The sequence below is a fragment of the Coloeus monedula genome (genome assembly GCF_965178545.1).
Source record: "Coloeus monedula genome assembly, chromosome: 13".
Classification (NCBI taxonomy): domain Eukaryota; kingdom Metazoa; phylum Chordata; class Aves; order Passeriformes; family Corvidae; genus Coloeus; species Coloeus monedula.
This window is the reverse complement of record NC_138793.1, coordinates 14,076,079-14,103,635: the sequence shown is the minus strand read 5'-3', so window position 1 is coordinate 14,103,635 and position 27,557 is coordinate 14,076,079. Positions and strand designations below refer to the sequence as shown.

General features: G+C 53.1%; 3 protein-coding genes across 4 annotated transcripts; all 3 read left to right on the top strand.

The window, feature by feature from the left end:
• Positions 1–432: 432 nt before the first annotated feature.
• Positions 433–12,743, top strand: E2F4 (E2F transcription factor 4; the record flags this gene model as incomplete). 2 transcript variants are annotated; one of them, XM_082289948.1, is made up of 10 exons in its annotated part: positions 433–615; positions 2,477–2,586; positions 3,062–3,225; positions 3,692–3,733; positions 6,427–6,488; positions 6,624–6,909; positions 7,339–7,503; positions 8,618–8,665; positions 10,205–10,249; positions 10,539–12,743. In XM_082289948.1, 10 exons carry the CDS (start codon positions 433–435, stop codon positions 10,652–10,654), a joined length of 1,221 nt encoding a protein of 406 aa, XP_082146074.1. In that variant the 3' UTR covers positions 10,655–12,743. The 2 variants fall into 2 exon arrangements, with proteins under 2 accessions (XP_082146074.1, XP_082146075.1); XM_082289949.1 differs by lacking the exon at positions 8,618–8,665.
• Positions 12,744–13,091: 348 nt separating this feature from the next.
• Positions 13,092–20,054, top strand: ELMO3 (engulfment and cell motility 3; the record flags this gene model as incomplete). Its single annotated transcript, XM_082290019.1, has 20 exons — positions 13,092–13,169; positions 13,242–13,282; positions 13,411–13,483; positions 13,557–13,607; positions 14,080–14,249; positions 15,062–15,161; positions 15,266–15,417; positions 15,499–15,577; positions 15,955–16,005; positions 16,367–16,489; positions 16,644–16,775; positions 17,049–17,153; positions 17,659–17,767; positions 17,977–18,113; positions 18,206–18,369; positions 18,499–18,611; positions 18,865–18,969; positions 19,301–19,383; positions 19,592–19,672; positions 19,842–20,054. 20 exons carry the CDS (start codon positions 13,092–13,094, stop codon positions 20,052–20,054), a joined length of 2,160 nt encoding a protein of 719 aa, XP_082146145.1.
• A 2,170-nt stretch (positions 20,055–22,224) lies between these two features.
• Positions 22,225–27,421, top strand: TMEM208 (transmembrane protein 208). Its single transcript, XM_082289788.1, has 6 exons — positions 22,225–22,271; positions 22,342–22,437; positions 22,530–22,589; positions 22,707–22,843; positions 25,857–25,941; positions 26,986–27,421. Exons 1-6 carry the CDS (start codon positions 22,266–22,268, stop codon positions 27,121–27,123), a joined length of 522 nt encoding a protein of 173 aa, XP_082145914.1. The 5' UTR covers positions 22,225–22,265; the 3' UTR covers positions 27,124–27,421.
• Positions 27,422–27,557: the final 136 nt, after the last annotated feature.

Here is a 27,557-nt window from a genome sequence, read left to right as displayed (position 1 = left end):
CCGGGAAGGGGTGCACTGTGCCAGCCTGACCCGAAGGCGAGAGCGCGGGGATGGACCCTCCATGACTGCGGGTGGACCTGGAGACGTGTCCCTTCCCCGGGCACAGGCTGGAGGATTCCCCCGGCACTGGGTGTGCTGGAGCAGCAAACCGCCCGTCACCCAGGCGCTGCGAGCTGGGTGCATGGCTGAGGTTTGGCTTTGGTACCACAGGGCGGGGATTTGACTCTGACACCGCAGGACGGCGAGGGGATGGACGCACCCCTGCCTTTACCCGGGGGACCCCCAAACCGACGGGGCTGAGGAGACCCCCGGAGCAAGGCGGAACACCTCCCTACTCCCGGGAGGCGGTGGGGGGGGGGGGAGTCCCCCGTCCCCGCCCCGCCGCCGTCCCCGCCCCGGAGGTTCCCGGGGAGCCCCGCGGCCCGGAAGCGGATGCGCGGCCCCGGAGCCGGCGGCGGCGGCGGGCAGATGGCGGAGTGCGGGGCGCAGCCCCCCGGGGGTGGCAGCGGGGCTGCGGGCGCGCCCAGCCGGCACGAGAAGAGCCTGGGGCTGCTGACCACCAAGTTCGTGTCGCTGCTGCAGGAGGCCAAGGACGGCGTGCTCGACCTCAAGCTGGTGCGGGGGCAGCCGGCGGGGGGCAAGGGCTCCGCCGCCCCGGGGGTGGGCTCGGAGGGAGCGGCCGCCAGGGGAGCGGGGCTCCGGCGGGACCGGTCCTCCGGCGGCTGGAGCAGGTTTGGAAGGGGAAGAACGGGGACACGGCAGCGTCCGGTGCAGCAGGTGGTTTAGATTGGATACCAGGAAAAATTTCTTCATGGAAAGAGTGGCCAGGCAGTGGTGGAACGGCTGCCTAGGGCAGCGGTGGAGTCACCGTCCCTGGAAGTGTTCAAAAGGCGTGTGAATGTGGTGCTTAGGATCATGGTTTAGTGGTGGGGTTTAATGGTTGGGATCGATGATCCTGGAGGGCTTTTCCAGCCGTACTGATCCTCTGTTTCTAGGTGCAGGGAAAGCGGGGTCGCTGGGAGTGCGGCAGAGCCGCCGGCCGTGCTCAGCGGCTCTGCACCGGCCGCCCTCACACCCCCTCTTGCTCCTCCTTCCCAGCCCTTCTCCCCACCCCGTCGGGCTGTCCCCGGCACTTTTCTTTCCCCAGGACCTTGCCAGACAGTGCAGGTGTTTGTGTGCTTCAGTCGCATACCCGTTTGACCACCTTGTTCTCTTCTGTGTTCTTACCCTGCACTTGATCACTACTGGCACCATAATGATCCGGCCCTGCAAAGCCTCAGACACCTATAGAAACACATACCTATAGTACACCATTCCTACAGCACTTAACCCTTCCGGCACACACCAGGAGGGGGAGTGTGGTCAGCGTCACCTGCCAGAGGTTGTCCCCGATGCCTTTAGGCAGTGGAGAAGTGCTCTGTGAATGCAGCTTGCTTCTGCATTTTTAAGATCTTCACCTAGAGGAGGTAACTCTGTGCCATGTACAGTACTCAATCCCAGGCCTTTCCTATAAGGAAAGTTCCTTTGCTATGGTTTATAGAAGCACCTTTTATGTGGACACATGTGTGAATGTGCTCTGACCCTTTGCAGGCAGCAGACAAGTGCCAGAAAGCTCTAACAATGCAGGACTGGAGGAATTTCCTGGCTCCATGCCTGTACCAAGTTTTTGTCTCTGTATTTGTCAATATCTTCCTGCTTCAAATGTCCATTAAGTGGATTCATGTTGGTCAGTGTGATTTGTGTGGCGTAGAGTCTCCAAAATCCTGGCCTGGTGGGTGACAGGGACACGATTCCTGTGCTGACCTGCTCTGTCTGCACTGCCACTGACACTGTTGGTCCTGGCTGTGCACACGTTAACTCTTGCTGGTGCCAGGTTGCCATGTGGCAGTGAAAACGGTGCCATTCCTCAAGTCCTGAAACCTGAGAGGAGAAGGGTCGTGTGAGCAAGGCGGGGAAGCCCCATGCTCATGTTTACTCTCCACCTGGAATTGCATCTTTCAAACAGAGGAATCTCTTGAAAATATGTTGATTCTTAGTCAAGTGGCATCATATCAGCTTTAGAAAAGAACTTTTGAATGTTGACTTCGCTGAAGCATTGCCCAGACAGCTCTCAGCATTCCCCTTTCCATCTCCATCTCTTTTACCCTGAGGGAGCACTGACTTTTTAGGCTGCTGAACTACTGTTTCCTAGTACTGGAAACACTGCTTTGCTACTGGAGAATGGCGATTTTGGGATCCACTGCAAGCATGATGGCTGGAATTTGGTTTGTGTTTAGTGGGGTAAGAAAGAAAGAAGAATGAGTGACTTCTTCTCATGGTCATATGAGATCAAGAACATGACTGTGTAACTTGAATTGCTGGAACAGGGGAGATATGAGATGGGGAGCAAAGTACTTGGCCAGGAGTTAATCTGACAGGCAGGAAGGAGCTAAACATGATTTAGAGTTTGGAATTAAGCATCTTAACCTTTTTGCAGGCTGCGGATACCTTGGCTGTGCGACAGAAGCGACGGATCTACGATATCACGAATGTCCTGGAAGGCATCGGGTTGATTGAGAAGAAGTCCAAGAACAGCATCCAGTGGAAGTGGGTGGCAGAGATGGTCTAAATCGTTCACAGGTCCCTTCTAGCGCAGGTTTAAGTGACAGTGGGGTTAAAATGCCCAGTGCAGAGGGAGGTTCCTCAGTGGTCCATGCTCATGCTTCCCCCAGCTGGGCTGTGCTGATGGCACAGTGAGGAAAGCTGAAGTACGTATGGTGTGTCTCTTACAGCAAAGCTGTTAGTTTGATACAAACTAAATATTTGCACTGCCTTGGGCTAGAAAAGATGTCTGTCATGGCATTGGACGTGGGGAAGAGTCCTGCTAGACTGGGAAATAGAAATATGTACCAAACATTGCTGTGCTGAGAGGTAGGGATCTAGAGCAGGTACAGACAGGGCTTTCCGGGCAATCTGGCCTTGATGTTTCACAGGGGTGGGAATAAGAGGCTGGCAGAGAGGTTGGGGTTGGTCTGGATGCCTCCAGAGGCTGATGTATCTCACCCATTTCTGCTTTGCCCAGGGGGGTGGGTCCTGGCTGCAACACACGTGAAATAGCTCACAAACTGATCGAGCTGAAGGCAGACATAGAGGACCTGGAGCAGCGGGAACAGGAGCTGGAGCAGCAGAAGATGTGGGTTCAGCAGAGCATCAAAAATGTTACAGAAGACATGCAGAACAGTCGATATCCTTTGTGTGAACTGATGGCTCTGTCTCCGCATTCGCTTGCTGGGCTGGGTGGGTGCTGACCTGTTGCTGCTGGAGAAACTGCACCAAAAGAGTCAAAAGGCAGCACCTGGGTTTGAAATTAGGGTAACTGTCCAGCCTGGAAACCTGCTTTTTCCTGCATCCAGCTGCTCCTCTGGCTTTTGGAAGTCAAAAACACAGTAATGTTTACCACAGTGAGAAAAGTGCTTCTTTCTGAGTCACAGGTGCCACTTTCTTGAGCGCAGAGCAGCTCCTATGGCTTAACTATCTCAGAATGTCAGCTCTGACAAGCTGGAGCTTGCAGACCTCACCTGCAGACCACTTCAGAGTGTGGCATGGAGACCCTTCTGGAATGGTGTTCCTTGTGCTCAGGAAGGAAACACCCGGTGTCCTTAGAGCTGTCTGTGCAGGAAGCTGCAGCCTTTCTCCTTAACCTTGAGAACATTAGCATATGTGACACATGAAGATATCTGCAAGTGCTTCACAGGTGAGGAAGTGGTGCCCTATTGTAAAGATGTGATGCTGCAGCCCTGTCAGTCTGTCCCAGCTGTTCTCCTTTCTCCAAGAAAGAGTGGGCAGCAGACTGTGGGCTGCCCAACAGCATCAAGTGAAATGTAATGTCAGCTCTGATGCTGTCCTGGGTTTGTGTACCACTGAGTTCTAACTTTCTTGTCACCATCAGAGGGGACAGACAATATCTTTTACTTGTGTTTAAAGGAACAGAGGTGCTGTTCCTAAGGAAGTCTTCTTGCTGGGTTTCACTGTGTGGGTATGTGTATTGTTAGAAGCCCTTAATTTTAAGGGCTTGGGTGGGCAATTTTCTAATGACAGGAAACAAATTTTACTGCACAGTAGAAACCGTGGTGTAAGCAGGGAAATAGTATTAAAGGTGGTCTCTCAGCTACATCATTCCCCCTGCCAACAAGAACGCAGGAGGGAGACAGCGGAGGACAGAAGGGAATGCACCACTTTCTCTGCCCTTCCTTTATTCCTAAAGTTGGGAGGGGCTTGTATCAAAAGCCCTATATTCTGTCTCTGGGCAAAAGTGAAGAAAACCCACAGGAGTCTTTGTTTCTTCTGTTGCCACTTTTAATGATAGATGTAAGACCAGTTTAATGCCTGGTGGCCAGCATGCAGTGAGGCAGCCTCAGTACATGAGCTGCTCTTCCCAGCTGTAGTGGTGCAGAGTCGCAGCTCCTTTCTGCTTCAGCGGGTGCCTGACCTCTCCTGACCTGGCAACCTGCATCTGCTTGCTTGCTGCAGAGATTGAAGCTGTTTATCCTGGCTGCCCCCAGTCATGCGTAATCTCACCTGTGTCTGGCTCTCTTCGTCTCCTCCAAGCACTTTTCTTGCCCTGCCCTTCACCAGCCCCTCTGTTTGCCATTGTTACCTTTGTGCTTTCCTCGTTCACCAGCCTTTACACTGCTCAAGTTCCCACTGGTGTAACGGCTGCATCACCACTCCCTTGGCTTTACTGTTTCTTCTGGTTGAAGCTGCACTTTTGGGGGCAGGGATTGTGTTTTCAGTTTGACAGAGCTGCGGGCCAGATCACTCACAACAGTCTGGAAGAGTTTACTGGAGACCAGCAGACAGCTCATTGCTTGGCTGGTTGAGTGTTTTGCATTTCATTGCACCTGGTTTTTGTAAACTGGTTTGTGTCTGAGGTCAGACCTCACCAAAACATGCAGAGATTAGATCTTACTGAGGGCAGGTGTCAATTCCCACTAGAATGGAGGCTTCATTCGTGGTTTTCCATTGCCTGTCCTGTTTTCCTATATGAATATGCCTTACATGACTCTTCTTCCTCTCCTGAACACCTGAGCTGTTCAGAGGTTCTTTGTTGGACCTCTTCTGTTCTCAAACTGTGGTGCAGGCTGAATTTCAGGTCCTGGTTTTTCTACCTGACTATTGAACTTGCTTGCTCCAAGATTTCCACTCTTGGACTCTTGTCAAATAGGGATTAATTAAAAAAAGAAAAAAGAGAAGTAAGAATATGTGAGGTTTTAGTGACTGGGAAACATAATTTTCCCATCTGTTGCTGTGATGCATTTTGCACTTGCAGATTCAAAAAGGAAGTGGAAACCTAGTGTGTGCTGTTCTGTACAAGTATTTGGGATGTATTTTTCAAAGGAGATACAAACCCAGCACCTGTCTTTGAAACTAACAGATCTTACAGCTTGAGCTGATGTCTTTGAGCTTTATTATGCATTTTTAATGTCTTTTACGTTTTTCTTAAGTGTAGATTTGTTAAGCAAGTCCCATCCAATTGACAAATCCCATGTTATTTTTAATCCCTTTACCTTTTGCTGATCTGACCTTTGATTGCCTGCCTGAAATTAAGGGATGTGCTTTTCTGCTGTCCACTCTCATCACTCTGGGGATCTTCTGTGTTAATTACCAAGTGAAACTTTATGCAGAATACTGGGGTACTGTGACTATTAACCACACTAAAACTTAAACATTCAAAGTGAAAGCTGCAAGCTGCTTGATCTAAATATGTCAGATATTCACAGCTCTGGTATTTCTCTGTTCACGTTTCTCTAAACCCAGGTATGGGCTGGGAGCTGCTCTCCTGTGACTGTTGAGTTATTAGGGTGCAGGTCTTAAAGAGCTGCAGAACTTGGAAAGGAAGGATGCTGTCAGCTTGGCTTCCAGCCCCACACGTGCTGGGCTCTGTGGAGGGTCCAGTACAGCTAACACCAGGCAGCTCTGGATGGTAGAGACTGGGGAGTGTTGATTTCAGGTGTTGGGACACCAGCCTGAGGTTGGCAGCCTGGCTTTGAGCCTGGTCCAGCCCCATCTCTCTGCTGGCAGTGCAGCTCTTTTGTTTCTAATTCACATCTAAAAGCTTGTGACAGCAGAATGAAGGATACTTCCCTTAGGATTCAGATGTTCTTAAGAGTGAATTTAAGCCAGTTCTTCTGAAGAAAAGAGATTAGTCTTGATAAAGACACTGCTGAAAAACTTCAGGGTTGCATTAGGGGAAGCTTTGCAGGTTCTTTGTGCCCTGGGCCGTTGGCACATTAGGAGCTGTATGATGTGCTTGGGGTGTAGATGTCTTCCTTCCATGGAAGATTGCCAGGAGGGGGGGGGTGGGGTTTGAGGCGGGGCTCTTCATCAGTGCTTAATTAACATCACAACAACTTGTGCCAGGAGCCCTGACTGGTTCTGTTTTCACAGGAGACACCCTCCTTGTGATTCGTGCCCCATCTGGCACACGTTTGGAGGTTCCCATCCCTGAGGTGAGTGATAAACACATGGGCAGAGTGCAGGGGCTCTGTGTGTGTGTGCATGTATGCTTTGCCCATGGAAAACTGATGTTCTATTTGGAAACGGTTTTTAAGGTATGTCTGTGTTTTGCTTTTGCCTTTTCTCAGGGCCTAAATGGACAGAAGAAATACCAGATCCACCTGAAGAGTACAAGTGGTCCCATTGATGTTCTCCTAGTAAACAAAGATACTTGGAGCTCTCCTCCTGTCGTACTCCCTGTCCCTCCCCCTGAAGACCTCATTCAGTGCCAGGCAGCTGCACCCTCCAAACCACAAATCCCACCACTCGCCCACTTCCAGGAGGCCTCTGTTCCCAGCAGCACCCAGCCCTCCACACCAACACCCACCAGCACTCAGGACCATGGCCCTCCCACACAGAAAAATGCAGGCACAGGTGAGAGGGAGCTACAGAAGGCAGAAAAAGACTGGTGGCTGGCAGAGGAGGGTACATTCTTTGGCCCCGTTGGGGCTGGCACTGCTGGATGTGCAGCGTTGAGGGCTCCTGGCAAAAGGGCATCACTGCCTTTGCTGCTATCCTTCCTTTGACCGTGGTTAGTGGCACTGGTTGTGCTCAGAGAAATCAGGCACTTGATTTCGGGGTAGTGCCAGCCTGTAGGAGCACCTGGAGGAGAGAAGCTGATCATGCAGGTTCACTGATCAGCAGAAAATACGTGCAGATATGGACGTGGAGGAAAGCAGGAAAGCTTCTCCCTGTGCAGCTGCTTGTACCTGGCCAGCACTGCCAACGAGGGCTGAGTCTGTGCCACAGCTGCCTCGGGGCTGGTGGGAGATGACATTCCTGGGTGTGTCTGTGTGTTTCCAGAGTGCGATGTCCCGGCGGCAGAGTCCAAGGGCAGTGGTGACTTCGAGGGCCAGCCAGCGGCGTTGGACACACAGCTGCTGCAGTCCTCAGCCTCGCTGGACAGCAGCTCTGTCTTGCCCAGCACCTCTACCTCCTTTGAGCCCATCAAGCCTGACCCCACAGGAAGTGAGTATGCTGCTTGTTTCATGTGTCACTCCAAAATCCTGCTGCTGGGAGTGAGGGAAAGGCTGCTGGGCCTGGAGGAAGGAGCTGAACTCCATTCTGCCTTTGCTGTCAGCCAGGGTCTGCAAAGGATGAGTAGGCATTTCCCTGTGAGGCTGCCAGGAAACACAGTGACGAGGTGACTGGGTCTTGTCTAGTGTCCTGCTGCTTTCTGTGACATGAGTACTAGAAAATCTGCAAGGGACACCCGCATGACACACGTCTCTGCTGTTACATGTAGGGTTATTCCCTTTCAGTCCTTTCTGTAGAGTAAGGTCCTGTCTTTGAGACTGTGTGAAGCTATAGAATTTTCAGCCACCACTGAGAGCACCTTTGTAACTCAGGGGGAGTTTTCTGTATTAGGAGAGCTCTTGTCTCACTTTCCCTCCTTTACCCAGGAATACTTCATCTGTCTTTAGTGATCTTGTGTTCTTAGTGATCTTGCAGTATGTATTTGGGGAGCTCCTTGATGTGCTTTAAAAAAGGAACACTGGAGCTTTATGCCAGGAAATGGCAGGCTGGCCCAAGGAGAGAAAAGCATCCTCTAGGTAAGCCACACTGCTGGAATGTTTTGAAGCCAAACTTCCCTGCAGAAACACTCAAGGTTAGGTTATGGTTGGAAGAAGAAATCTTACTTAAATGCAGCTCACACAGTGCTTTGTTCACTTCTGCTGCTGGCATGTCTCAGAGAAGCATGAGCTGTCTGTCTGGAGTCATCTTGGTTGTGGAATTAGGCCTTGGATGTGCATATATCTTATCACTGTGCCTCTCCAAAGGCATGTCCTCATCCTACACAAGGTAATCGAGGCAGTGTACCGGGTGAGGTTTACAGACACAGCTGCTGACTGTGATAACATGTTCATGTCCTAGGGCTCCTACAAGTTTATTTTAAAGTAGTGGAGCTTCAGTGTTTTGTTGCTTGTCATTGCAGCAGAAATATCTGACACAGACTGTGGGAGCAGAATTTCTGGATGATTTGGGTGTGTAAGGAGCAAGTAGGTTTGTGGGTGATTCTGCTATAAAGCATTTCAGACTCTTCATGTAATGATCCAAACCATCTGGTTTGTTGTATTTGCAGTACTGGAACTTCCCAAAGAGCTGTCAGAGATGTTTGATCCAATGAGAGGTACGTTCATTCCCTGACCACAGCTTTTTTCTGTGCCCATCTATCCACAGAAAAGGGACAATTTGTTTTATTCGCTCCCTTTTGGATTATTTTGTGGATGTGGTTTTGTAAGGTGCTTGTGGTCATTGGCGGCTGCTGGCCCTCTACTAAAGAGTAGTTAGGCACTCTTAAAATTACTGGTTTCTGTATGTATTTTTATGTCTCCATGTTTCCAGCAACCTCTGCTAGATCTTGCCTGCAGCACACCAGCGAGGGCTTTCCTGTCCCCATGCCGACACTAATCCGTGGTCGGCCTTCCCATGCTCCTTCAGCTTGTCAGCACTGTGGAAAAGAAAAATCCCTGTTAAGTCTTGTTTCAGCTTTAGCCTGCCCAAGGCTAATCCAAGCAAATAATCTGGGGAGATAGTGTTCTCTCTTCAAAATACTTCTCAGTGGTGGTGGTGGAGGAGCTGGTAATTTTGAAGCAGTAGGGGAGGGAGATGCTGTTACTTGTGTTTGGAGTTCTGACTCTGCCCAAGGAATGTCTGTGGGTTGCTGCTTAATGGTGGGACAGACTCTGGGTTAAGGGCAGAAGAGGTGAAGGAATTTGGTTTGACATAAACCTAAACTGGGAAATTTTTTATCAGTACATTTATTTCTCTTCACTGCTGGCAGAATCCTTTGTAGCCCCACAGCCAGGCAGGGCCAAGTACACCCAAGCACTTCAGTGGTGGTCACAGGAGAAGTACAACAGCTGTCCCTAGTTGTGTGCTCTAGCAGATGCTTTGTGAAGGTGCTGCCTTTGGGTAAAAATCCCCACAGACCCAAACACAGACCCGTGTGAGTCTCCAATTTGTGTGCTCTTAGCCCTGGGCTCCACAGTCAGCCTGGAGAAAATCCTTCCTCCTTGCCCAGCACCTCTGCTGCAGATAGTGGATGAAGTCTTGATGATGTCAAAGTACATCTGCAGAGTAAGTTTGAGTTCACAATGTGAGACATAAACTTCAGCAAAGGCCCAGCCATGTAGAAGATCTAAATTACCCAAAGTAAGTCTACTGTCTCACTGTGTGGACGCTATTGTAAAGGAGATGTTTGCTGTCTATGGTAAAGTATGTGGTTTTATGGAGTATTCTTCCCAGTTTGGAGGGGGAAGATAAAAGATCCAGGAGCAAAGGACAAAACAGAGTCAACAGCTACAGAGGCAAAACTCAGGGCTGGAAAAGAGCAGCACTACAGAGCTCAGAGGAACGGTCCTTGCAGCATGCTCCATGCAGCCTTTCTCATCCCTATGTGATCCTGGTAATGCTGCCCTGGCACTGGCAGCTGCTTTAAGGCTGTGCAGTTTAAGCCACAGGAGCTGGAGCTCTCCCATAGTGTTTTGTGCTGGAATTACTTTTACTACATGGTTTTATCTCTCTTAAGTGCAAGCTTCCTTTCACTGCCTGCTGCACATGCTGTGCCTTAGCCAGAGAAGGGATAACAAGGGTGGGGAAAGTGAGGAACTACTCAGGAGCAGACCAGGAGAGTAGAGTTTTGCTATCATGCTTGTCTCTTCCCCAGAATGTGTGAACTCTGAGCTGCTGGAAGAGCTGATGTCATCTGAAGGTGAGTCTCTTAGTCTCCTGTCATGGCGTGGTCTTCCCAGGAGGAAGACCATGCTGTGTGACTTCCCCCAGCTGGCAGCCTTGTGACTGCAGACTCACCCTCATCTTTTATGGGCTCTGGACACAGACTGTTCTCACTGTCCTGCCAGTCCCTGAGAGAGGTGTGAGAGCCAGGAGTCTCTTCAGTTCTGCAAGTGTGAGGTGGCTGCTCTGCTCAGTGCCATTGGCAGCTCTCAGCTGGGGTGGGAGTGCTGAGTTTTGTAACCAACCCTGGGCTTCTCTTTCCCCAGTGTTTGCTCCCTTGCTCCGTCTCTCCCCTCCACCTGGAGATCATGACTACATCTATAACCTGGATGAGAGTGAAGGTGTCTGTGACCTCTTTGATGTGCCTGTCCTCAACCTCTGACTTCTCAGTGCGGCTGTGAGCTCCGCAAACACGGACTGTTTTGTAACTCTTTGGAAAGTGTCTATTTTTGGATTCCTTTTGTGCTAGAGCTCGATGGCCGAGTAATTCAGAGATGCTCTCAAATGGACTCAGAACCAAGAGATGTGGACTTGCAGGCTGGGAGCCTCCCTATAGTTTGCTTCTTCCTCTGGTGCACGTGCAAGACACACGTGCAGCTTTCCCCCCCCGCACCTCTCCACTGGATCCTGGGCCTCTTTTCAAAGGCTCTGTGTTTTGAGTGTTCCCAGTTCACCTGCAGAATTTGCCCACGTGCCTCTCTGAGCTTCCTCCAATCTGCATGCCTTGGTTTTTCCTGCACTCCCAGAGGCACTTTGCACCTCCTAGGTACCAGCTGCTACAAGGAGCCCCAATACCATGGTCAGTTCACAAGCCCGGAGGTTGTTAGATTTCTCTGTGTTAGTGGTTCAGATTGGGGCAGTTTTATTTCTGAAAGGCATCCAGAGGAAAAAAAAAAGGCACCAAAGTGTCTATTTCTTTCAGTGACTTCAGACCAAGCTAGTATGTTTTACAAAAAGCACTTTTTTAGCCAGCTGTGCCTCCTAGTGGGACTTGGGAGCGGAGCGCTCCTTGTAGGACCCAGGAGTGCTGAGCCTTTCCCTGTTTGTGCATCAGCAGGAATGTTGGATCTGCTTTCACCAGTCTGCTGATGCACAACCCCGGGGGCTCCAGCGCCTTGTCCAGCAGCTGTGCTGTTTCTACAGGGCTAAAGCAGAGGTGCCAATGTGGTTTCGTTTTTAATTTTTGTTTTTGCCTGACTGAAGAGATGTTTGAAAGGATAAGACTGCTCCAGCTGGTGCCTGTAAGGTACTCCAGGGACATCAGAGCCTGCTCATATTTGCAAATAGCTGTTTTTTTCCAGCCATTGCACTTGAACCTGCAACTGTCTGAAAGGCGACCAAGCAGTAGCAATTCAGTAGTATTTTGCTGTGACAGTTTATGTAGGTGGTGTCAAAATAGTGAGCTTTTTTTTACCCCATTTTCTCTCAAGATCAGGTTTTCTGTATATTTGAATTTGCTCCCTTCGTGCCCATACTCACACTCCCAGTTCCTGATCCTGTGGCAGGTCTTTACCTACTGCGATGCTTTCTCTGCATCATTTTTCCACAAGATTTTCTCATTGCTTTGTAATGGAAGGTCTGTTGTTGGGTTCTTTAGGATCATCAGGTGGTACCAGGCGTGGACCTTGTGCAGCTTAGTTGGAGTAGAAATGCCTTGATGTATTTGTGTTGTATTTTGCAAGCCCCAACTTTGGGTTCTGGTCAGATCCTGTGAGTGTCTTTAGTTTTGCACATCTTCCTGCCACCACAGTGGAAGCAGCTGCCCTGCCTTTCCTGCTCTGCAAACTGCTGAACAGAGAGTCAGACCAGGCCATGGCTGGCTGCTGCAGAGAGGGAGCTTCCAGCCATCCACTGAAACAGCTGATGTTTAATTTCTCCGCGTAGCTGCTCACTGCCTGTGACCCACACAACCTGCTGCAGCACCAGCACTAAGGGATGTAAAGTTTGACAAGCCTGCAGAGGTGAGAAGAATATGTGCTTGGGACCTGTGTCCCTGGGGTGGCTCCTCAGGCCCTCTCATTCTGCGTGGGACTCCTCCACAAGGAATGTTGGTTGCTGCAATAACAAAGCACTGGCAGCCTCTTTGGGAAAAGCATGAAGAACTCCCCAGCTAGCAATGGGACACTAGTTTGGCAGCAGGCAGCTGCTGCTGGCAGGACAGCTGAGGTGTGAGACCCCGCCCGGGGGTGAACTTCCAGCCTGCATGCAGCCAGTCCCTGAACCTTCCCCCCTCCACATGGAAGCTGACCGGAATCACTCAGTCCTGCGTGTTAGCAAGGCTCCGTGGCTTTGGTGTAGCTCGAGTTCTTCGTGTACTGCCTGGCCCTTGCCCTTCTTCCCAGTGTTCATGTTCGCCACCAGTTAGATGACCTCCCGAAAAGGATAACTAGAGAAAAATTTACAGTTGCAAACGAACTTTTGATTCATATATAAAGATTATTTTTATACTTTTTTTTTTTCTTTTTTGGCAAGGAAAGAAAATTGCCTGTGATATTTGTACAGAGTGTTCTCTGATGTGAATAAACAAAAACTTTCCAGAGTTTCTCACCTTGCCCCAGCCTGTGCCTGCTCTCTGCCCTAGCCCAGGGGATGGGGTTCCCTGGGAGGCGGGATGCCGGGCCCTTTCCCAGCAGGAGGCCCTGTCCTGCTACCGGAGGTGGGTCCTGCCACACCCGCGTCAGCTCAGGTGAGGGGGCCGGGCCTGCCCGGGGCTGGGGTGGTGGCACAAGGCCTCGGTGCGGCGGCCTGGCCCTTCGTGAGGGGAGGCGGCGGCGGCAGCAACCCGGAACTGCCGGCGGTGCGGAGCCGCCGCGGGAGCCATGCCGCCGCCCAAGGACGTGGTGAAGATCGCCATCCAGATGGTGGGAGCCATCCCGCAGCTCATCGAGCTCCAGCAGGTACTGCCCGGCACCCCCGCACCCCTCCCCGGGCCCCCCCACCCCAGCTCACGGCCGGCCTCCCTCTCGCAGAGCAAGCCGCTCGCTTCAGTGCTCAAGGACGTCTGTGATGCGTGAGTACCGCACTCGCTGCCTGCCACCGCGCCGTGACAGGTCCTGACAGCCCGTGACCGGGCTGCGGTGACCCGGTGGCTGCCGGCACCAGCCGAACGGGGCTGTGACCGGCCGCCCGTGGCCGCAGGTGGAGCCTGCCCAACGCCGAGCGCTACGCCCTGCAGTACGCGGACGGGCGGCAGACCTACATCACCGAGTCGGTGAGACACCCCTCAGCCCCCGACCCCGCCGCTGCAGCGCCCACCGGCTCACCGGCTCCTCTTCTCCTTTCAGAACCGCAGGGACATTAAGAACGGGAGCATTTTACGGCTGACCACCTCCCCGGTACATCCCTCTGCCCCCCTATCTCCTCCTCCACTGCGTGCTCTGGTGGGACGTGCCCCTGCAGTGGGTGCTCCAAGCCCTCTGCTTCTGACTCCCTTGGTGACTTGAGCTCATGATGGCTCTTCTCCGTGCCTCAGACCCAGCAGAAATAATACAGGCAGGAGACATGTCTCAGCCTTCATTTTCCCTCGGCAGAGCTTGGGGGAGTTTGAAGAGAAACTAAATATCCTGAAATGTTTTGGATGCGTGGGCCAACTCATCAAGTGTTCTTGGTGTCATGCCAGTTTGACTTCCATCCTCAGCTCCACCTGGTCTCTGCTCTGGTGGCTCTGTTTTTTGGTCCAGCTCCTCACTGGGGCTGCTCTAGCCTGAGACTCCTTCCAAAATTTGCACTTCAGCTCTTACAGCCACCTTCAAACTTCTCACTGTCTTTCGATGAGCCCCTTTGTCTTGATTCTTTCCTTCCTGGTAGGACCAAGAAGCACAGCGGCTATACACTGGGATCCAGAGCAAGAATGTGGATGTGAAGACTGACTCACTGAAGAAGCTTGCAGGCCTCTCCCAGGATGTTACCTTTGCTCAAGAGTTCATCAGCAGGAATGGCTTGAAGCAAATCTACTCTATTGTGGAAGAAGGAAATGAGTGAGTATCAGGACGGGACTTTCCTTGCACTCCTTGACTTTTCTTCTCCCTGCTGCATGAGCTCCAAGCTGGGCGTTGGAGTGGACTCTTTGTGTTCCTGACTTGTTGATGCCTGTACTGTGGCTGTGTCCCTGCACGCTGGCAGCCGGGGGGGGGGGAAGGTCCCCAGGGATATGCAGTCCTAACTCCTTGTGAATGTGCCCAGACTTGAACCTTCCATCCCTTCTCTGGCTGGGTTATCTGTAGCCTCATGGGGTTTGCTACCAGGAAACCTCCTGAGATCATCTTGGCCCCCAGTGCTGCTCCTCATTTCTGCCACCCTGAATGATCCCTCTGTCTTGAGGTTTTAGCTGCAAGAGATTTGCAGGGATCTCGAGAACACCCTGGTTGCCAAATACCAGTGCCTGTGTGACTCTTTCAGGATGTGATGGTGCAGCTCCCCTGAGCTCCCCTGAGCTCCTGAGAATGTGGAACCAAGCAACACAGCACGTTTCTTGGAAGCTGGGGGAGAGATATGGGGTGGCTCAGCTTTCCCGAGGGCTTGTCTGCAGTGATCTTTGTACCACGGTGATGCAGCTTTCCAACTACTGAAGTTCCTCTGCCTTGACTTCCTGGGGAAGTCAAGTTCCTGGGATGACTAAGTGACAGTCTGTTTTCTTACCCAACAGTCTCTTTCCTTTCTCCTGCTCACTGCTCTCCTCTCTAGCTGTTTCTAACATGCCCACCAATGTTCAATTTTACAGACACCACTGTAGGATTGGAGTGGGGTACCTGGAGCCATCCTCACTGTATTTTTTCATCTGTCCCTCCAGTACAGGGGAGATGCTGGCTCACACCCTGAAAGCCTTCACAGAGCTGATGGAGCATGACTTTGTTTCCTGGGAAAATCTTAGTACAGTCTTCATCAAGAAGGTAAGAGTCTTCTACAGTATCCACAGTTTGTGCCTGTGGGATTCCCTGTTGTCCTTGTGCCCCAGGCTCAGCCTGCCATAGACAGATGATTTTGTGTCCCATAGATAGTGAGTTACGTCAACATGAATGCAGTGGATGCATCTATCCAGCAGCTCTCCTTGTCTATCTTGGAGAATATGGTGCCTACCAGCCACCTCCTCTTTGAGCTGGTCAAAAAAGAAGTGACATTGGACCGTCTTCTCACCCACCTCCAGGCGTAAGTGGAGAGGCCAGAGCACCATTTGCCCCCATCCTCAGAGCTGGTGACTCTCACATGCTCCTGCTCTTCCTCCCACAGGACAAATGCCGAGCTGCAGCTGAAGGCGATGGCTCTGCTCATTGCGCTGCTGCTGAGCGCGACCGACACTGAGCGGCGGGTGAGGGGCACCATGGCAGGGTGGTGGCTTTGCAGAGTCAGGCACCACAGTGCCTCTGTCACCGGGGTGCTCTGCTGAGAGCCCTCAGCTGTCAGGAGTTTTGTCTCAAATGACAGAAGTATCACAGTTGGTGTGGCACAGTGATTGTGATGGCCCAGCCTCTGGCACATCTGAGCTCTCAGGGGTGGGGGCATCCCTGTGATGGGACCTTGGGCAGCTGGGTCCTCTGCTGTGGGGTTTGTGCTCTTTGGGATGGCAGGGCTGCAAGAAGAGCCCAGAGATGTTTAAAGTCTGTGTCCTCACTCCGCCTCCTCCTTTTTTGGGGGAAATGGTGGTGTGCTGAGCTGGGGAATATCTCACAGCCTTTTTTTTCCTAGGAGATGATGGACTACCTGAGGGAGAAGAACCTCAGGCAGTTTATCCACAAGGTGAGGAGTTGGGGTTGTGCAAGGGTCTGCTCTGTGCTTCATTCTGTCTTTCCTCCCCAGGCCCTGTCCCCTGAGCCCCAACCTTTGATGACCGTGCTTGGCTGGGTTGCCATAGGTGTGCCCCATACCCCTTCCTTGATAGTGCCTGTGGGTGCTGCTCTGCTGGCACCCACGTGCCCAGGGTGGCACCCCCATCTGCCTGCAGTTCAGTGCACACAGGTCTTGCCCAACCCCAAGGGGAGCTTCCCACTTCCCAACACCCCTTTGAGCAGCAGGACCTGCTGGGATTTGGCTGTTGGGTCCTGTGCTTGGACTGGAAGCAGCAGCATGGGGGAACCTTCTGTCTTGTGAACTCCTGTAGAACATCATCCACAGCTCCGAGCCACTGGGGGATGAGATGGCCCATTACCTTTACGTGCTGCAGTCTGTCAGCCTCAACCTGTGCGAGCATCGCATGAAAACATCCATGGATCCCTACTCACAGGTCTGGGAGTACTCTCCTTGCAAGTCTGGACCCGGTCTCTTCCACCTGTGGAAGGAGTTCACATTTGGGTGAACCCAACACATTTGGGTTTGTCCTGGGAGAACCTGATTCTGTAGGGCTCACCAGCATCCCCTTCTCTCCGCTCTCCCTCCAGGAACAGCGGGATCTCCTCCAGTCCCTGCGCCAAACTGCCTTTGAGTCAGAGAGCGAGGTGCCCACTGGCAGCTTCAGCACCGAGCGCCGGCGATCCCTGTGTGCCAAGGAATTCCGCAAGCTGGGCTTCATGGTGCGTCCCCCCTGCATCCCCTCCCCAGCTCCATGCTGGCTCCACCACATGGCCTTGGTGGCACCTTCTGATGGCTCCCCTAAGCCTGGTATCCCTGTTGATGCTGATGGACCACCATGCAGTATCTCCCTTCTGCTCCCTCGGGACTCCTGAACAGCGAGTGCTGTGGAGCTGCTGGGACTCAAAGGCCAGCCCCGTGGCTGTGTTGGGAAGACACTGCTGCTCAAAGAACAAAGCAGCAGCTGCTAAATTGCATCCTCTGTGTCCTCCTAGAACAACAGCAACCCTGCAGAGGATTTGCGCCGTGCCCCACCAGGACTCCTTGCCCTGGACAACATGGTGTATTTCTCCAGGAACACCCCTAATGCCTACAGCAGGGTGGGTGCTGTGCTCTCCTAGGGAACTCCCTGGTGGAGGGGGGCTGGTGGATCTCTACCTTCTTTTCCTTTCCTTGTGATCTGTCCTTGGCCACAGCCAGGCAAGTGTCCTACTGTTGCTCTGTTTCAGATGGAGGCGAGTCCTCCCTGTGGATAGGAGAAGCCATTTGAGGCCAGTCCCTCTGAAGGGTCCCCATAATTTTTAGGGGTTTGCTCACAGCTTGGTTTCCAGGCCTTAAGCAAACTGGGGCAATTTGGGCAGAACAAGAAGGGCATGAGCCATGCTCCAACCCGCAGTGCCTGTGACCAGCTCCCACACTGCCACAAGGGAAGGAGGAGGCTGGGGCTGGATTTTGGGAAGAGTGGATCACTTTTTTAGGGATGGCTTTTCCTGCCGGGGGGGACAGCTCGACTAGGAATGCAGGAGGAGCATGGCATGTCTGACACCCACTGTTGGGGCAGCCCTCCAAGTCCATGTAACATGAAGTCATGGCCCTCTTCTCCAGTTTGTCCTCGAGAACAGCAGCCGGGAAGACAAACATGAATGTCCCTTTGCTCGAAGCAGCATCCAGCTCACCCTGATCCTCTGCGAGATCCTGCACATTGGAGAGCCATGTACGTGTGCCCAAGCTTGTCCTCCCTGCCCTGCTGCTTGGGGGACAAGCTGCCTGGGCAGGGGACTGCATCCATGTGGCCACCAGGCTCTGGCATGGCCAACAGCATGGGAAGGGGATGTAAGGCTGGGAAATACCCAGGTTCCCCATGACACTTAAATCCCCTGGAGAAACCGGGGAGTCTGGCATAATCTGTCCTTCTCACCACAGGCTCGGAGACGGCTCAGGCCTTTTACCCTATGTTCTTCGGGCAGGATCATTTCTTTGAAGAGCTATTCTGCATCTGCATCCAGCTGGTGAACAAGACCTGGAAGGAGATGAGAGCAACGCAGGAGGACTTTGACAAAGTGAGGGGGGATGCTTCTTCCCTGGATGGGAGCACAAATTCAGGGATTTGGGGAGTGTAGCCAAACTGAAGTTGGTGTCCTGGGCCTGGCAGGTGATGCAGGTGGTGCGGGAGCAGATCACCAGGACCCTGTCCCTCAAGCCCACATCCCTGGAGCTATTCAAGACCAGAGTGAATGCACTGAACTACAGTGAGATTCTGAAGCTGCGGCAGACGGAACGGCTGCACCAGGAGGAGACGCTGGCTGTGCCCGTGCTGTGAGTGGGCTGTGGGCAGGGAGTGAGGCTGTGATGGGGGCCCGAGGCAGGGACAATGCTATGGGGCTGGGAGGTCAGCAAGCACCTGTTGAAATGGCTGTGCTCCTCTTCTGCTGGCTTTCACCCCAGGGAACTGAGGGAGAAGCTGAAGCCAGAGCTCCTGGAGCTGATCCGACAGCAGCGCCTGCTGCACCTCTGTGAGGGAACGCTCTTCCGCAAGATCAGCAGCCGCCGCAGGCAGGGTGGGTGCCAGACCCCTGCTGCAGGGTGGGGGGCTTGGGAGGGGGGCAGAGGCTTATTCCCATGTCCCCTGCCACTGGGGAAGTCCCAATTAATCTGTGGGAGTAGAATGCTTGACTCCCTGGACAGCTGGTGTGGGCTAACCCGTGGGCTGGGAGAAATGGGGAGTGCTGATAAGGGGGCAGCTCCATCCCCCTTGGGAAGGGCATCTCTGCAAGGGGAAGCTGAGCATTTCCTGTGGCTCTTCTGCTGCAGACAAGCTGTGGTACTGCCGCCTGTCCCCCAACCACAAGGTGCTGCACTATGGGGATGTGGAGGAGGGGGTGCAGTCTCCCCCCATCGAGAGCCTACCAGAGAAAAGTAGGTGATGGAGAGAGAGTGGGAAGGAGGGAGGGGAACCCTCTGATAACCCCCAGGTTAAGACTGCCTTAAGGTGGAATTGCCCCTCTGCCTGGCTGCTGTGTGGCTGCCCCAGTGTCTGCTGGTATTGTGGGACTGGGAGCTGTGGGAGTTAGGCTGGGGCAGACTGGCTTCCCAAAGGGAGCTGCAGAGTGGCTTGAGCCCCCCACCCCAAGCTGTGGATGGCTGTGAGTCCCCACACTTGGGCTGTACTGGACTCTGCTCACTGGGGACCTGAAGGAGAGGGACAGGAAGAGGGAAAGGGAGCTCACAGCTCTTCCACTTGCCCCAGTTCCTGTGGCAGACATGAAGATGCTGCTGGTGGGGAAAGAGTGTCCACACACAAAGGAGAAGAGCTCCGGGAAGCAGAACAAGGTCAGCACCTCACACCACATCCTGTCCAGCTGGGGATGGGTTTTGGGGGTGGGTGCATGATGGCAAGTTGGGTGGTTTCATGGACAGAGACCTCTTGGGTCTCCTGGAGTGCAGAGAAGGAGTCTGGGGGCAGCTCCTGCCCTGAACCCTGCCGAGGCTGGGAGGAGTCCAGCTGAGCAGCCAGCTACCCCCTGTGCTGTCCCTGCAGGATGTCCTGGAGCTGGCCTTCTCCATTGTGCACGACATGGAGGAATACTGCCTCAACTTCATTGCCCCCACCCGGTACGAGGTGAGCTCCAAGGGCCCACTGGGGAGGCACAGAGATGTCCTTGCCAGGGGACAGCAGGCAGGGGAGGGAGTCGTGTGTGTCCCTGGGGGTGGAAGCCACAGCAGAGGGGAGATGGGCTCTCTGGCTGCCCAGGGCCGGTGCCAGACATGCCCGTGCTCTGCTTCCCCAGTTCTGCCTCTGGACAGATGGGCTGAATGTGCTCCTGGGCAAGGAGATGACAAGTGAGCGAACACAAACAGACCTCGATGTCCTGCTCTCCATGGAGCTCAAGCTGCGGCTGCTGGACCTGGAGAACGTCAGCATTCCTGACAATCCCCCTCCTGTCCCAAAGCCCCCCAGCAACTTAAACTTCTGCTATGACTTCAGCCATGCAGAGCAGTGAATTCCTCCCCGTGCCCTGTCCCCACCCTCTATGCCCTTCAAAATCAAACCCCTCCTTCCAGGCTCTGTCCTTCATCTCTGGCCTAAAGGGACAAGCCCAGGTGCTGGCTGGGGTCTTGGGTGTCCCACCCTTTCCTGCCTGTGTCCTGCTCTCCTACAAAAGCATGGGAATGAGCCACAGAGCATCAGCCTCCTGTTCGAGGGGGGTGACCTGGCTGTTCTGTCCCACTGCCGTGGGCAGGGTGAGATGAAATACCAACAGTTAAACCCCTTTGTGATGGCACTGATTCCCCCACACTTCAGCCAGGCTTTGGGCAGAGAGGGTAAGGATGTGGGCAGGAATAAAGGTACAGGCAGCCCTGGGATAGCTGGAGGGCGAGTAACACTACAAAGGTACGAATCTGCACTGCCTCACTTTCACCATCATTGTAAGGGATCCTTTCTGGACAACAAAGTGGTTAGAAAAAGGGTAGAACACACCTTTCCATTAAGTTGGCATCTCCAGGGCATAATGTGCCTGCCCTGCCATGTCCCTCCTGCACTGAAAGGTGTTTTTGCTGAGCCCTCTGCACTGTCCTGAAATGGGGGTGTTTAGGGTACAAGCCCCCTTTTCCCAGCACCATTCAGCTGGGCCTGGTGTGAGGAGGAGACCCTGGTCTGCCCATTGTGCCAATCCTGGTGCCTTCCCCCACCTGGGGCAGATACTTGCACACTTCAGCCATGCTGCTGCACTACTGCACCACGACAAGCTACCTCCTCCCCAGCCCCACAGCCCCCATCCCAGTGCCCTGCACCTCCTTGTGCCTGCAGCTTCTCCCAAGGGTGTTGTGCTAACAGCCACAGGTCAGCAGGGATCCAGCTGTGCCTCTGCCTCCTGTGTATTGGGACAATAAACGCTTGTGGAGAGCTCAGAGCTGTGTCCTTTCCAAAGGTTTGGGGAAGGCCTCAGACTGACTGAGGGTCAAAAGGGGCCGAAGTGGGTAAGGCTGGGATGGCAGCACTGTGGGAGCTGGGCATGAAGAAGCTGGGAGGATGGCTGGCAAGAAGATCTTGTTCCTGGTGTTGATGCGCGTGCTCAGAGTTGAGTTCCCTACAGCTAAGACTACAGCTAAGGCCATTTCCAGCCTAGGAAGGCATGGGAGCACTGTGGATAGTCCCAGTCATATGCTGGACACGCTCAGCTCCTGCAAGTGAACTGGTGCCTCTAGGGCTTCCAGCTTGGAGAGCAGCATCCTGGTCCTACAGAGGCTGTTACATGGGAAGATGAGGCTGGCAAAGGCAGTGTCTGTGAGGCTGCTGCCCTGCAGGGCCAGGGTCTGCAGCCTCAGCTCTCACCTCGTGTCAAACCATCTCCCAGGAGGCAGCCAAGCTATGGTGAATGCAGGCCAAAGGCTGTGCAGAACCCCAGCACAGCTGGAGTGCTGTGGGAGACCTCCAAGAGCCAAGGGGAGGTGATGGGCACAGGCTGGCCAAGGGGCTGTGAGGGGAGCTGAAATGGGAAGGGCTGACATCAGCACCTCAAATCCTTTGGCTGTGCAGGGTCGGGCTGGGGAAAGGCCTTGAGGTTCCCAGGGGATGGGAAGCAGAGAAACCCCCCGAGGACTTGGCATGTGTGTGTCCCCAGGCCCACCGAGGGGAACGTGAGTCTAGGCTCTTCGGTACAAGAGAAACATAGAGTTCCCAAAGCGGGTCCAGCGGAAGGCAACAAAGATGATTAAGAGTCTGAAGCATCTCTCTTAGGAGAAAAGTGAGGGAGCTGTTTAGCCTTGAGGAGTCGACTGAGAAGACCTCATCAATGTCTGTCAGTATCTGCAGGGAGGTGTCAGAGGATGGACCAGGCTCTGCTCGGTGGTGCCCAGCAAAAAGACAAGAGGCAACGGGCAGAAACTGATGCACAGGAAGTTCCACATGAAAATGAGGAAGAACTTCTTCGCTGTGCGGGTAATAACACAAAGGAACAGAAAGGTTGCCCAGAAAGGGTGTGGCGTCTCCCTCACTGGAGATACCCAAAACCCATTTCTGGAACGACCCTGCTTGAGCAGAGATGTTGACCACACGACCCCTTTCAACGTCACTATTTTACGATTCTGTGGGAGGGCCCCCAGGCAGGGCCGTCCCCTCCCGGCCCGAGGCGGGCCCGGCCGCCGGCCCCGGGCTCTGTCCCGCCGCTTCCGCCGCGTCACGGGAAGCGGAGCGCGGAGCCGACGCGGCCATGGCGGTGAGTGCGGGGCCGGGGTTACGGGGTCCGGGCTCCGGGGAGACGCTGACCGCCTCTCTTGGCTCCGCAGCCCAAGGGGAAGGCGGGGACCAAGGGCAAGAAGCAGATATTCGAGGAGAACAGGGAGACACTGCGCTTCTACCTCCGCATCATCCTGGGAGCCTCCGTGAGTGCGGCCGGGAGAGCCCGGCGGGGCGAGGGGCCGGACCGGGGCGGGAGCGGGCAGACAGGGAAAGCCGTGCCGTGCTCTCTCCACAGGCCATCTACGCCGTGGTGAACCTGGTCATCTTCTACTCTGCCGCCTCCGCCTGGACGTGGGTGAGTGCCGGGCACCGTCTTCTGCCCCGGCGGGGGCACCTGGGCTGAGGTTCATTCATGGCCCCCAGGCCCCCGGGGTCGTGGCTGTCGCGGCTGACAGCGGTTTCTTTGTTGCAGGTCGCGTTCCTTTTCAGCTTGGTGGTCTACGGCACCAGCTACCGGTCCATGAACTCCATGGCAAAGCCGTCTTTCACAGACGATGGCAGCCTTGCTGACGGGGGAATTGATCTGAATATGGAGCAGGGGATGGCAGAGTGAGTGTCCACACCCACACGAGTCCAGGTGAGCAGGACCTGCTGCCTGAGCGTGCACGCAGAGCCAGGAGAGGCCCCCGAGGAGAAGGCTGGGCCTTAGCTCCCTCCCTCAGCTTGCCCACTGGCATGGGCATGAGGGGAGCTGGAAGTCCGTAGCCATTTTTTCTGAGAGTGTCCCTTAACTGTCCTTATTACCTGAATACTCGGCTTGGTGTGCCCCAGTCAGGAGCCACCAGGTGGGTGTGTCAGCCTGGCATGGTCACTGTCCATAGGGCTGAGCTGCAGAGGTAAGGGATTACAAAGGGTTCAGCAGGAGCAGTTTACAATCATCTTTCAGTTAACAAACAGCACTGGCGTGCACACTGCTGCAGCACAGAGTGATACGTATTTTCTTTTTAAACTGGCGTTGCAGGTAATGCTTGACAGAGCAGAAGGGCACATGCTGCCAGTTACCCCATCCTGGCTGCAAACTCATCATGGCTTGAAATACTCTACACACTAAAAATTCTCCCCTCTATCTCAGCCAGCTCCTGTCACCTCCTCAGCCATTTCTGTGCCCCACACTTGTGCATTCTTCATGTCTCTCTGCAGACAGCACCAAGTGTTTGCCTGTCCTGTGTTCTTGGCAAAACTGTCTTTTTCTTGGTCAAGGAATGCCACAGTGTTGTAGGAAACACTGTAGTAATTCCTGCAAAGTGCTGCTAAATAAAATTAGGAGACAGCAGCACTGGTACAGCAGAAATACCTTCTAGATTTACGTGTTTTCCAGCAGCAAGCCTCAAACTAGTTATAGAAAATTGGCAGGTAGTTGTGGACACATTGGGCTTTGCTTTCTATCCTTCCTGCCCTCAGCCTCTGCCCATTGGCCCAGCCTGTGCTGGGGATCTTCAGTGTGTGCTCAGCAAGGTGCTGGGGTCCTTGGCTCCTTCCTCCCGTGTCTTTGGCCTGCAGTTCCAGGTTTACCTCTGTCCTTCCCTTGCTGCCAGGCTTTTGAAGAAGCACAGTGGAGCTTTATTTCCAGCTGAGCCCTCTGTGTTGTGTCAGGTGTTCTCATGCTGTCAGGGTCATACATTGATGTATATAGTTTTATTAACATAAGTTTTGATTTTTGCTTGGGGATGTTATCAGCAGGCAGTGGGGAACAGAACCTGCTGTTTCTGCACAGAATGAGCTCTCATGGTGTGTTTGGGTTGGTGGAATGGTACCTTTTCTGCCTGCAGCAGGAGTGACTGAGATGTCTGGTGCAGGAGACTCAGACGAGGGACAAGGTGGCCAGGAGGAGCGGGGGTGTGACTTGTGAGCTGTGCTTTTACCCCCCTCTTCGTTTCCATGCTGGTCAGCCAAGTGTTTTTCTCCCATTTTACACTGGTTTGGCTCTCTAGAGTGGAATTGCGAAATATTTTGGATACCTTTTTAGTGAAACACAATGTGGGACAGTCAAAGAGAGAAAATACAGAAGTTTGATGTTTGAGGTGTGCTGCTGGTTGTGGAAGATGCCTCTGGGAATTGTGGAAGGCACTGAGACAGAGTGCCTGATAACTGCCCTCTATGTGTGTGATGGTGCTGTCAGGGGAAGTGACTGACAGGAGGCAGCACAGGGATCCCAGTACCTGCTGTGAAAAGGTGACAGGCACAGCCATAGCACTGCTGCAGTCCTGGTTGCAGATGTGCTTCCCTTGCTACTGAGGTAGAGAGGTTTTTCTGCCTGAGCAGTTGGGGTAGGGTTTATGACACATTAACATGAATTAATGCTTATCTTAGGCATGGGCTATGCAAAACACGGGAGGCAGAGCTCTAAAAGCAAAACCTTCAGAGCTGAAGTTCCCATCCTTACCCTGTACCTCTAAATTACCTCTCTGGGGATCAGGGAACCACCCTAGGCTAGCAGTTATTTCAGAAAGCAGTGGATGTTTTCCAGCCTCTCAGCTGCCTGTGCTGCAGCTGATTAATGCTGCTCCTTTGGAGCTTCTTCTGGAGCACTCTGGATTTCATGGCATTTCTCTCATGCTTTCTGTCGCTGAAATGGATGCTTTGTGTTGCTCTGGGGTTGAGGATGGCCCATCCTGCTGGTCTCTGGGAGAGTTGGGTTTGGTGGGAGCTCTGTCTTCGCCCCTCTGTGGCCTCTAGTAATACCAGAGGTCACTGAACCCTTAGTGTCTTGTGCTAGAGCTGTTAATGGTGGATTCTGCAGTGTCTTGAGTCAGTGTTGTTTTTGCCATTGCCTTTGTTTTCTTTTCTGTTCTTGGATGTGACTCAAGGGTTTTTTATTCCAGCAGATGATTTAACTAGAGTGAGAGTTGGCCTTTTTTCTAAACCTTCATGGCACTCGCCGAGGCTTGTGTTGAAAAACTAATACCTGTTTACCTCTCCTGGGTGTCAGATCCCCTGAGGGTGGTGGTTGAGGTGTGGGCAGCTTATTCCCCTCCAAAGCTGCTCCCAGCTATGCCTCAGGCTGGCACGGAAGAGCCGGAGTCAGATAAGCAGGAGGGGAGGAGGAGCTGTCTGTTGCTGTAGCTCAGCTTGCGGTGTGCTTGTCCTGCAGTGACCCCGAGTGTGTCTGTCAGCCTGTGAAATGGCACAGGGAATGGCTCCCTTCGGCACAGCCAGTCGGGAGCAGTTACACTTCATGTCATGATAGGTGTCAAATCAGTGAGTGCTGGCTGCTGTTTCAGCTGTGGGGGTGAGGGGTGGTTTTGTTGCTGATTTCCAACCCCCAGCAATTCCTCAGCTTTCTCAACGTTCTTTTTTCAGAGGGAGTTCATCTCTTTTAATTCATCAGAGTATTTTGCTGTTGTTGTTTGTTTACTGCTCTGATTCTTCTCGATAACTGTGTGTGGCAAAGCAGGGACAACAAAACGCAGGGACAGTCCCTGGGTTGGGCAGGGTCGCTCCCCAGAGGCAGTGCAGACCGTGCTGGCAGAGCAGCTGCAGATTGTGCTGGCAGAGGAGACTGTGCTGCCGTGTTTGGCAGGGGTTGGAATGAAAGCTTAATGCTTTGCTTTTCTTCCCTCAGGCACCTCAAGGATGTGATCCTGCTGACAGCTATAGTCCAAGTGCTGAGCTGCTTCTCGCTCTACATCTGGTACTTCTGGCTCTTGGTAAGCCCCAGCCCCTGCTGTTTCCCATCTTGCTCTGCACTGTTGTTGTCTTTCCCTGTCTTCAGGATGGAGGACATTATTTATCCATTTCATTTCAGTGTCCTGTTTCAGGCCTGAACTATTTTCTGATATGTTTTTTAATCTCTTTGTCAAATCTTGTTAAAAATGAGGCCACACAAAGCAAAGAAGTCGTGATCCCTGTGAATAAACCACGCAAAAACTAGGCTGGCCTTTGTCTTTCCCTCTGGTCCCATGAAAGGGCAACAAGCAACATGAGGCAGATCAAAGCTGTCTTGGTGCACAGAGTCTTTCTGTGTCTGGAACAAACAGTATTTCTTCTTGTTTGGCTTTTTCATCCATTCAGCATGGACCAAGGCTGGGATCTGCTGGACACTGTGCCTCTGGGTAGATAAAATGCTATAGGCTTTCATTCCCCATAACACACCAAACTCTTTCTGCTCCTGAAACATTTTTCATGTGCCTCCAGCTAAAACTGCTTGTGCAGAAGGAGAAAAACATCTCCATTTAGTTAAAAAATCCCACAGCTGCTTTGAGGATATCCCACAAAGGTACAGAAGGCAATTGTGGGAGCATGGAAGGTTATCCCAGTTCAGTCCTTGATCTCATTTCAGTCCTCACCCACAAATTTCTCTCTAGCTGGCCTGGCAGAGGGCAGCCTAGATTTGGCTGTCCCCTGGAGACCATCTGGATTGCTTTTTTAATAAATTCAGAGAAATGTGGGTGTATTTTCCAAAGGAAGGAGAGGCGGAATGTCTGGACAGTTGGATCCCTCTGGGTAATTCAGACCTGATGTTGGGATTTCCGTGTATGAAGCCTGAGGACTGTATATGTTCCTCAGCCACGACATGAACTCAGGCCATTTATTTTGGACGCCTGCCACTGCCTTTGATTTCCGTGCACCCTGAGATGCCTCTGATCCAGCTGCTTTGTCCTCCTCAGAAGGACTGGCCCTACTGCCCACAGCACCCTCTCTGCCAGCACTGTTCCCAGAGTGACCGAGTTTGTGCCACGTGTGTTTTGCAGGCTCCGGGACGCGCTCTCTACCTCCTGTGGGTGAACATCCTGGGGCCCTGGTTCACAGCTGAGTCCTCGCCCGCCGCTCAGGAGCCGAACGAGAAGAAGCAGCGCCGACAGGAACGCCGACAGATGAAGCGCTTCTAGCCCTGCCTGGGGACAGATCAACACCCTCTCCCATCTCCATGCTGTGATTTCATCAGGGATGCGACCAAAACCAATCTGAAACCACCACAGTAGCTCTGTTGCCCTCTGTCACTGCTGCCATTCCGCCAAAAAGGCCGCAAGAGACTTCCCCTGGTTGGGTCTTAGCACAGGCTGAGGCCTTGCTCCTTGGGCTGACAAGGGGGTGATGCTGGGATGTGTGTAAATATCTTTTTAAAGCAGTGCTGTATCGCGTTCAGGGTTGGGGAGTGCAATGTTGGAGGAAATAATACATTAAAGAGCAGAGTCTTAATGGACCGTGCTGGCAGTGGGTTCATGTAGGGGAGCTGTGAAAAGTGCCAGCATATTTTTGGAGAGCTGGACCAGAGGGGAGCAGAATCCCCAAAGGTAAGTGCTCTCCTCCCTTTCCCAAGCTT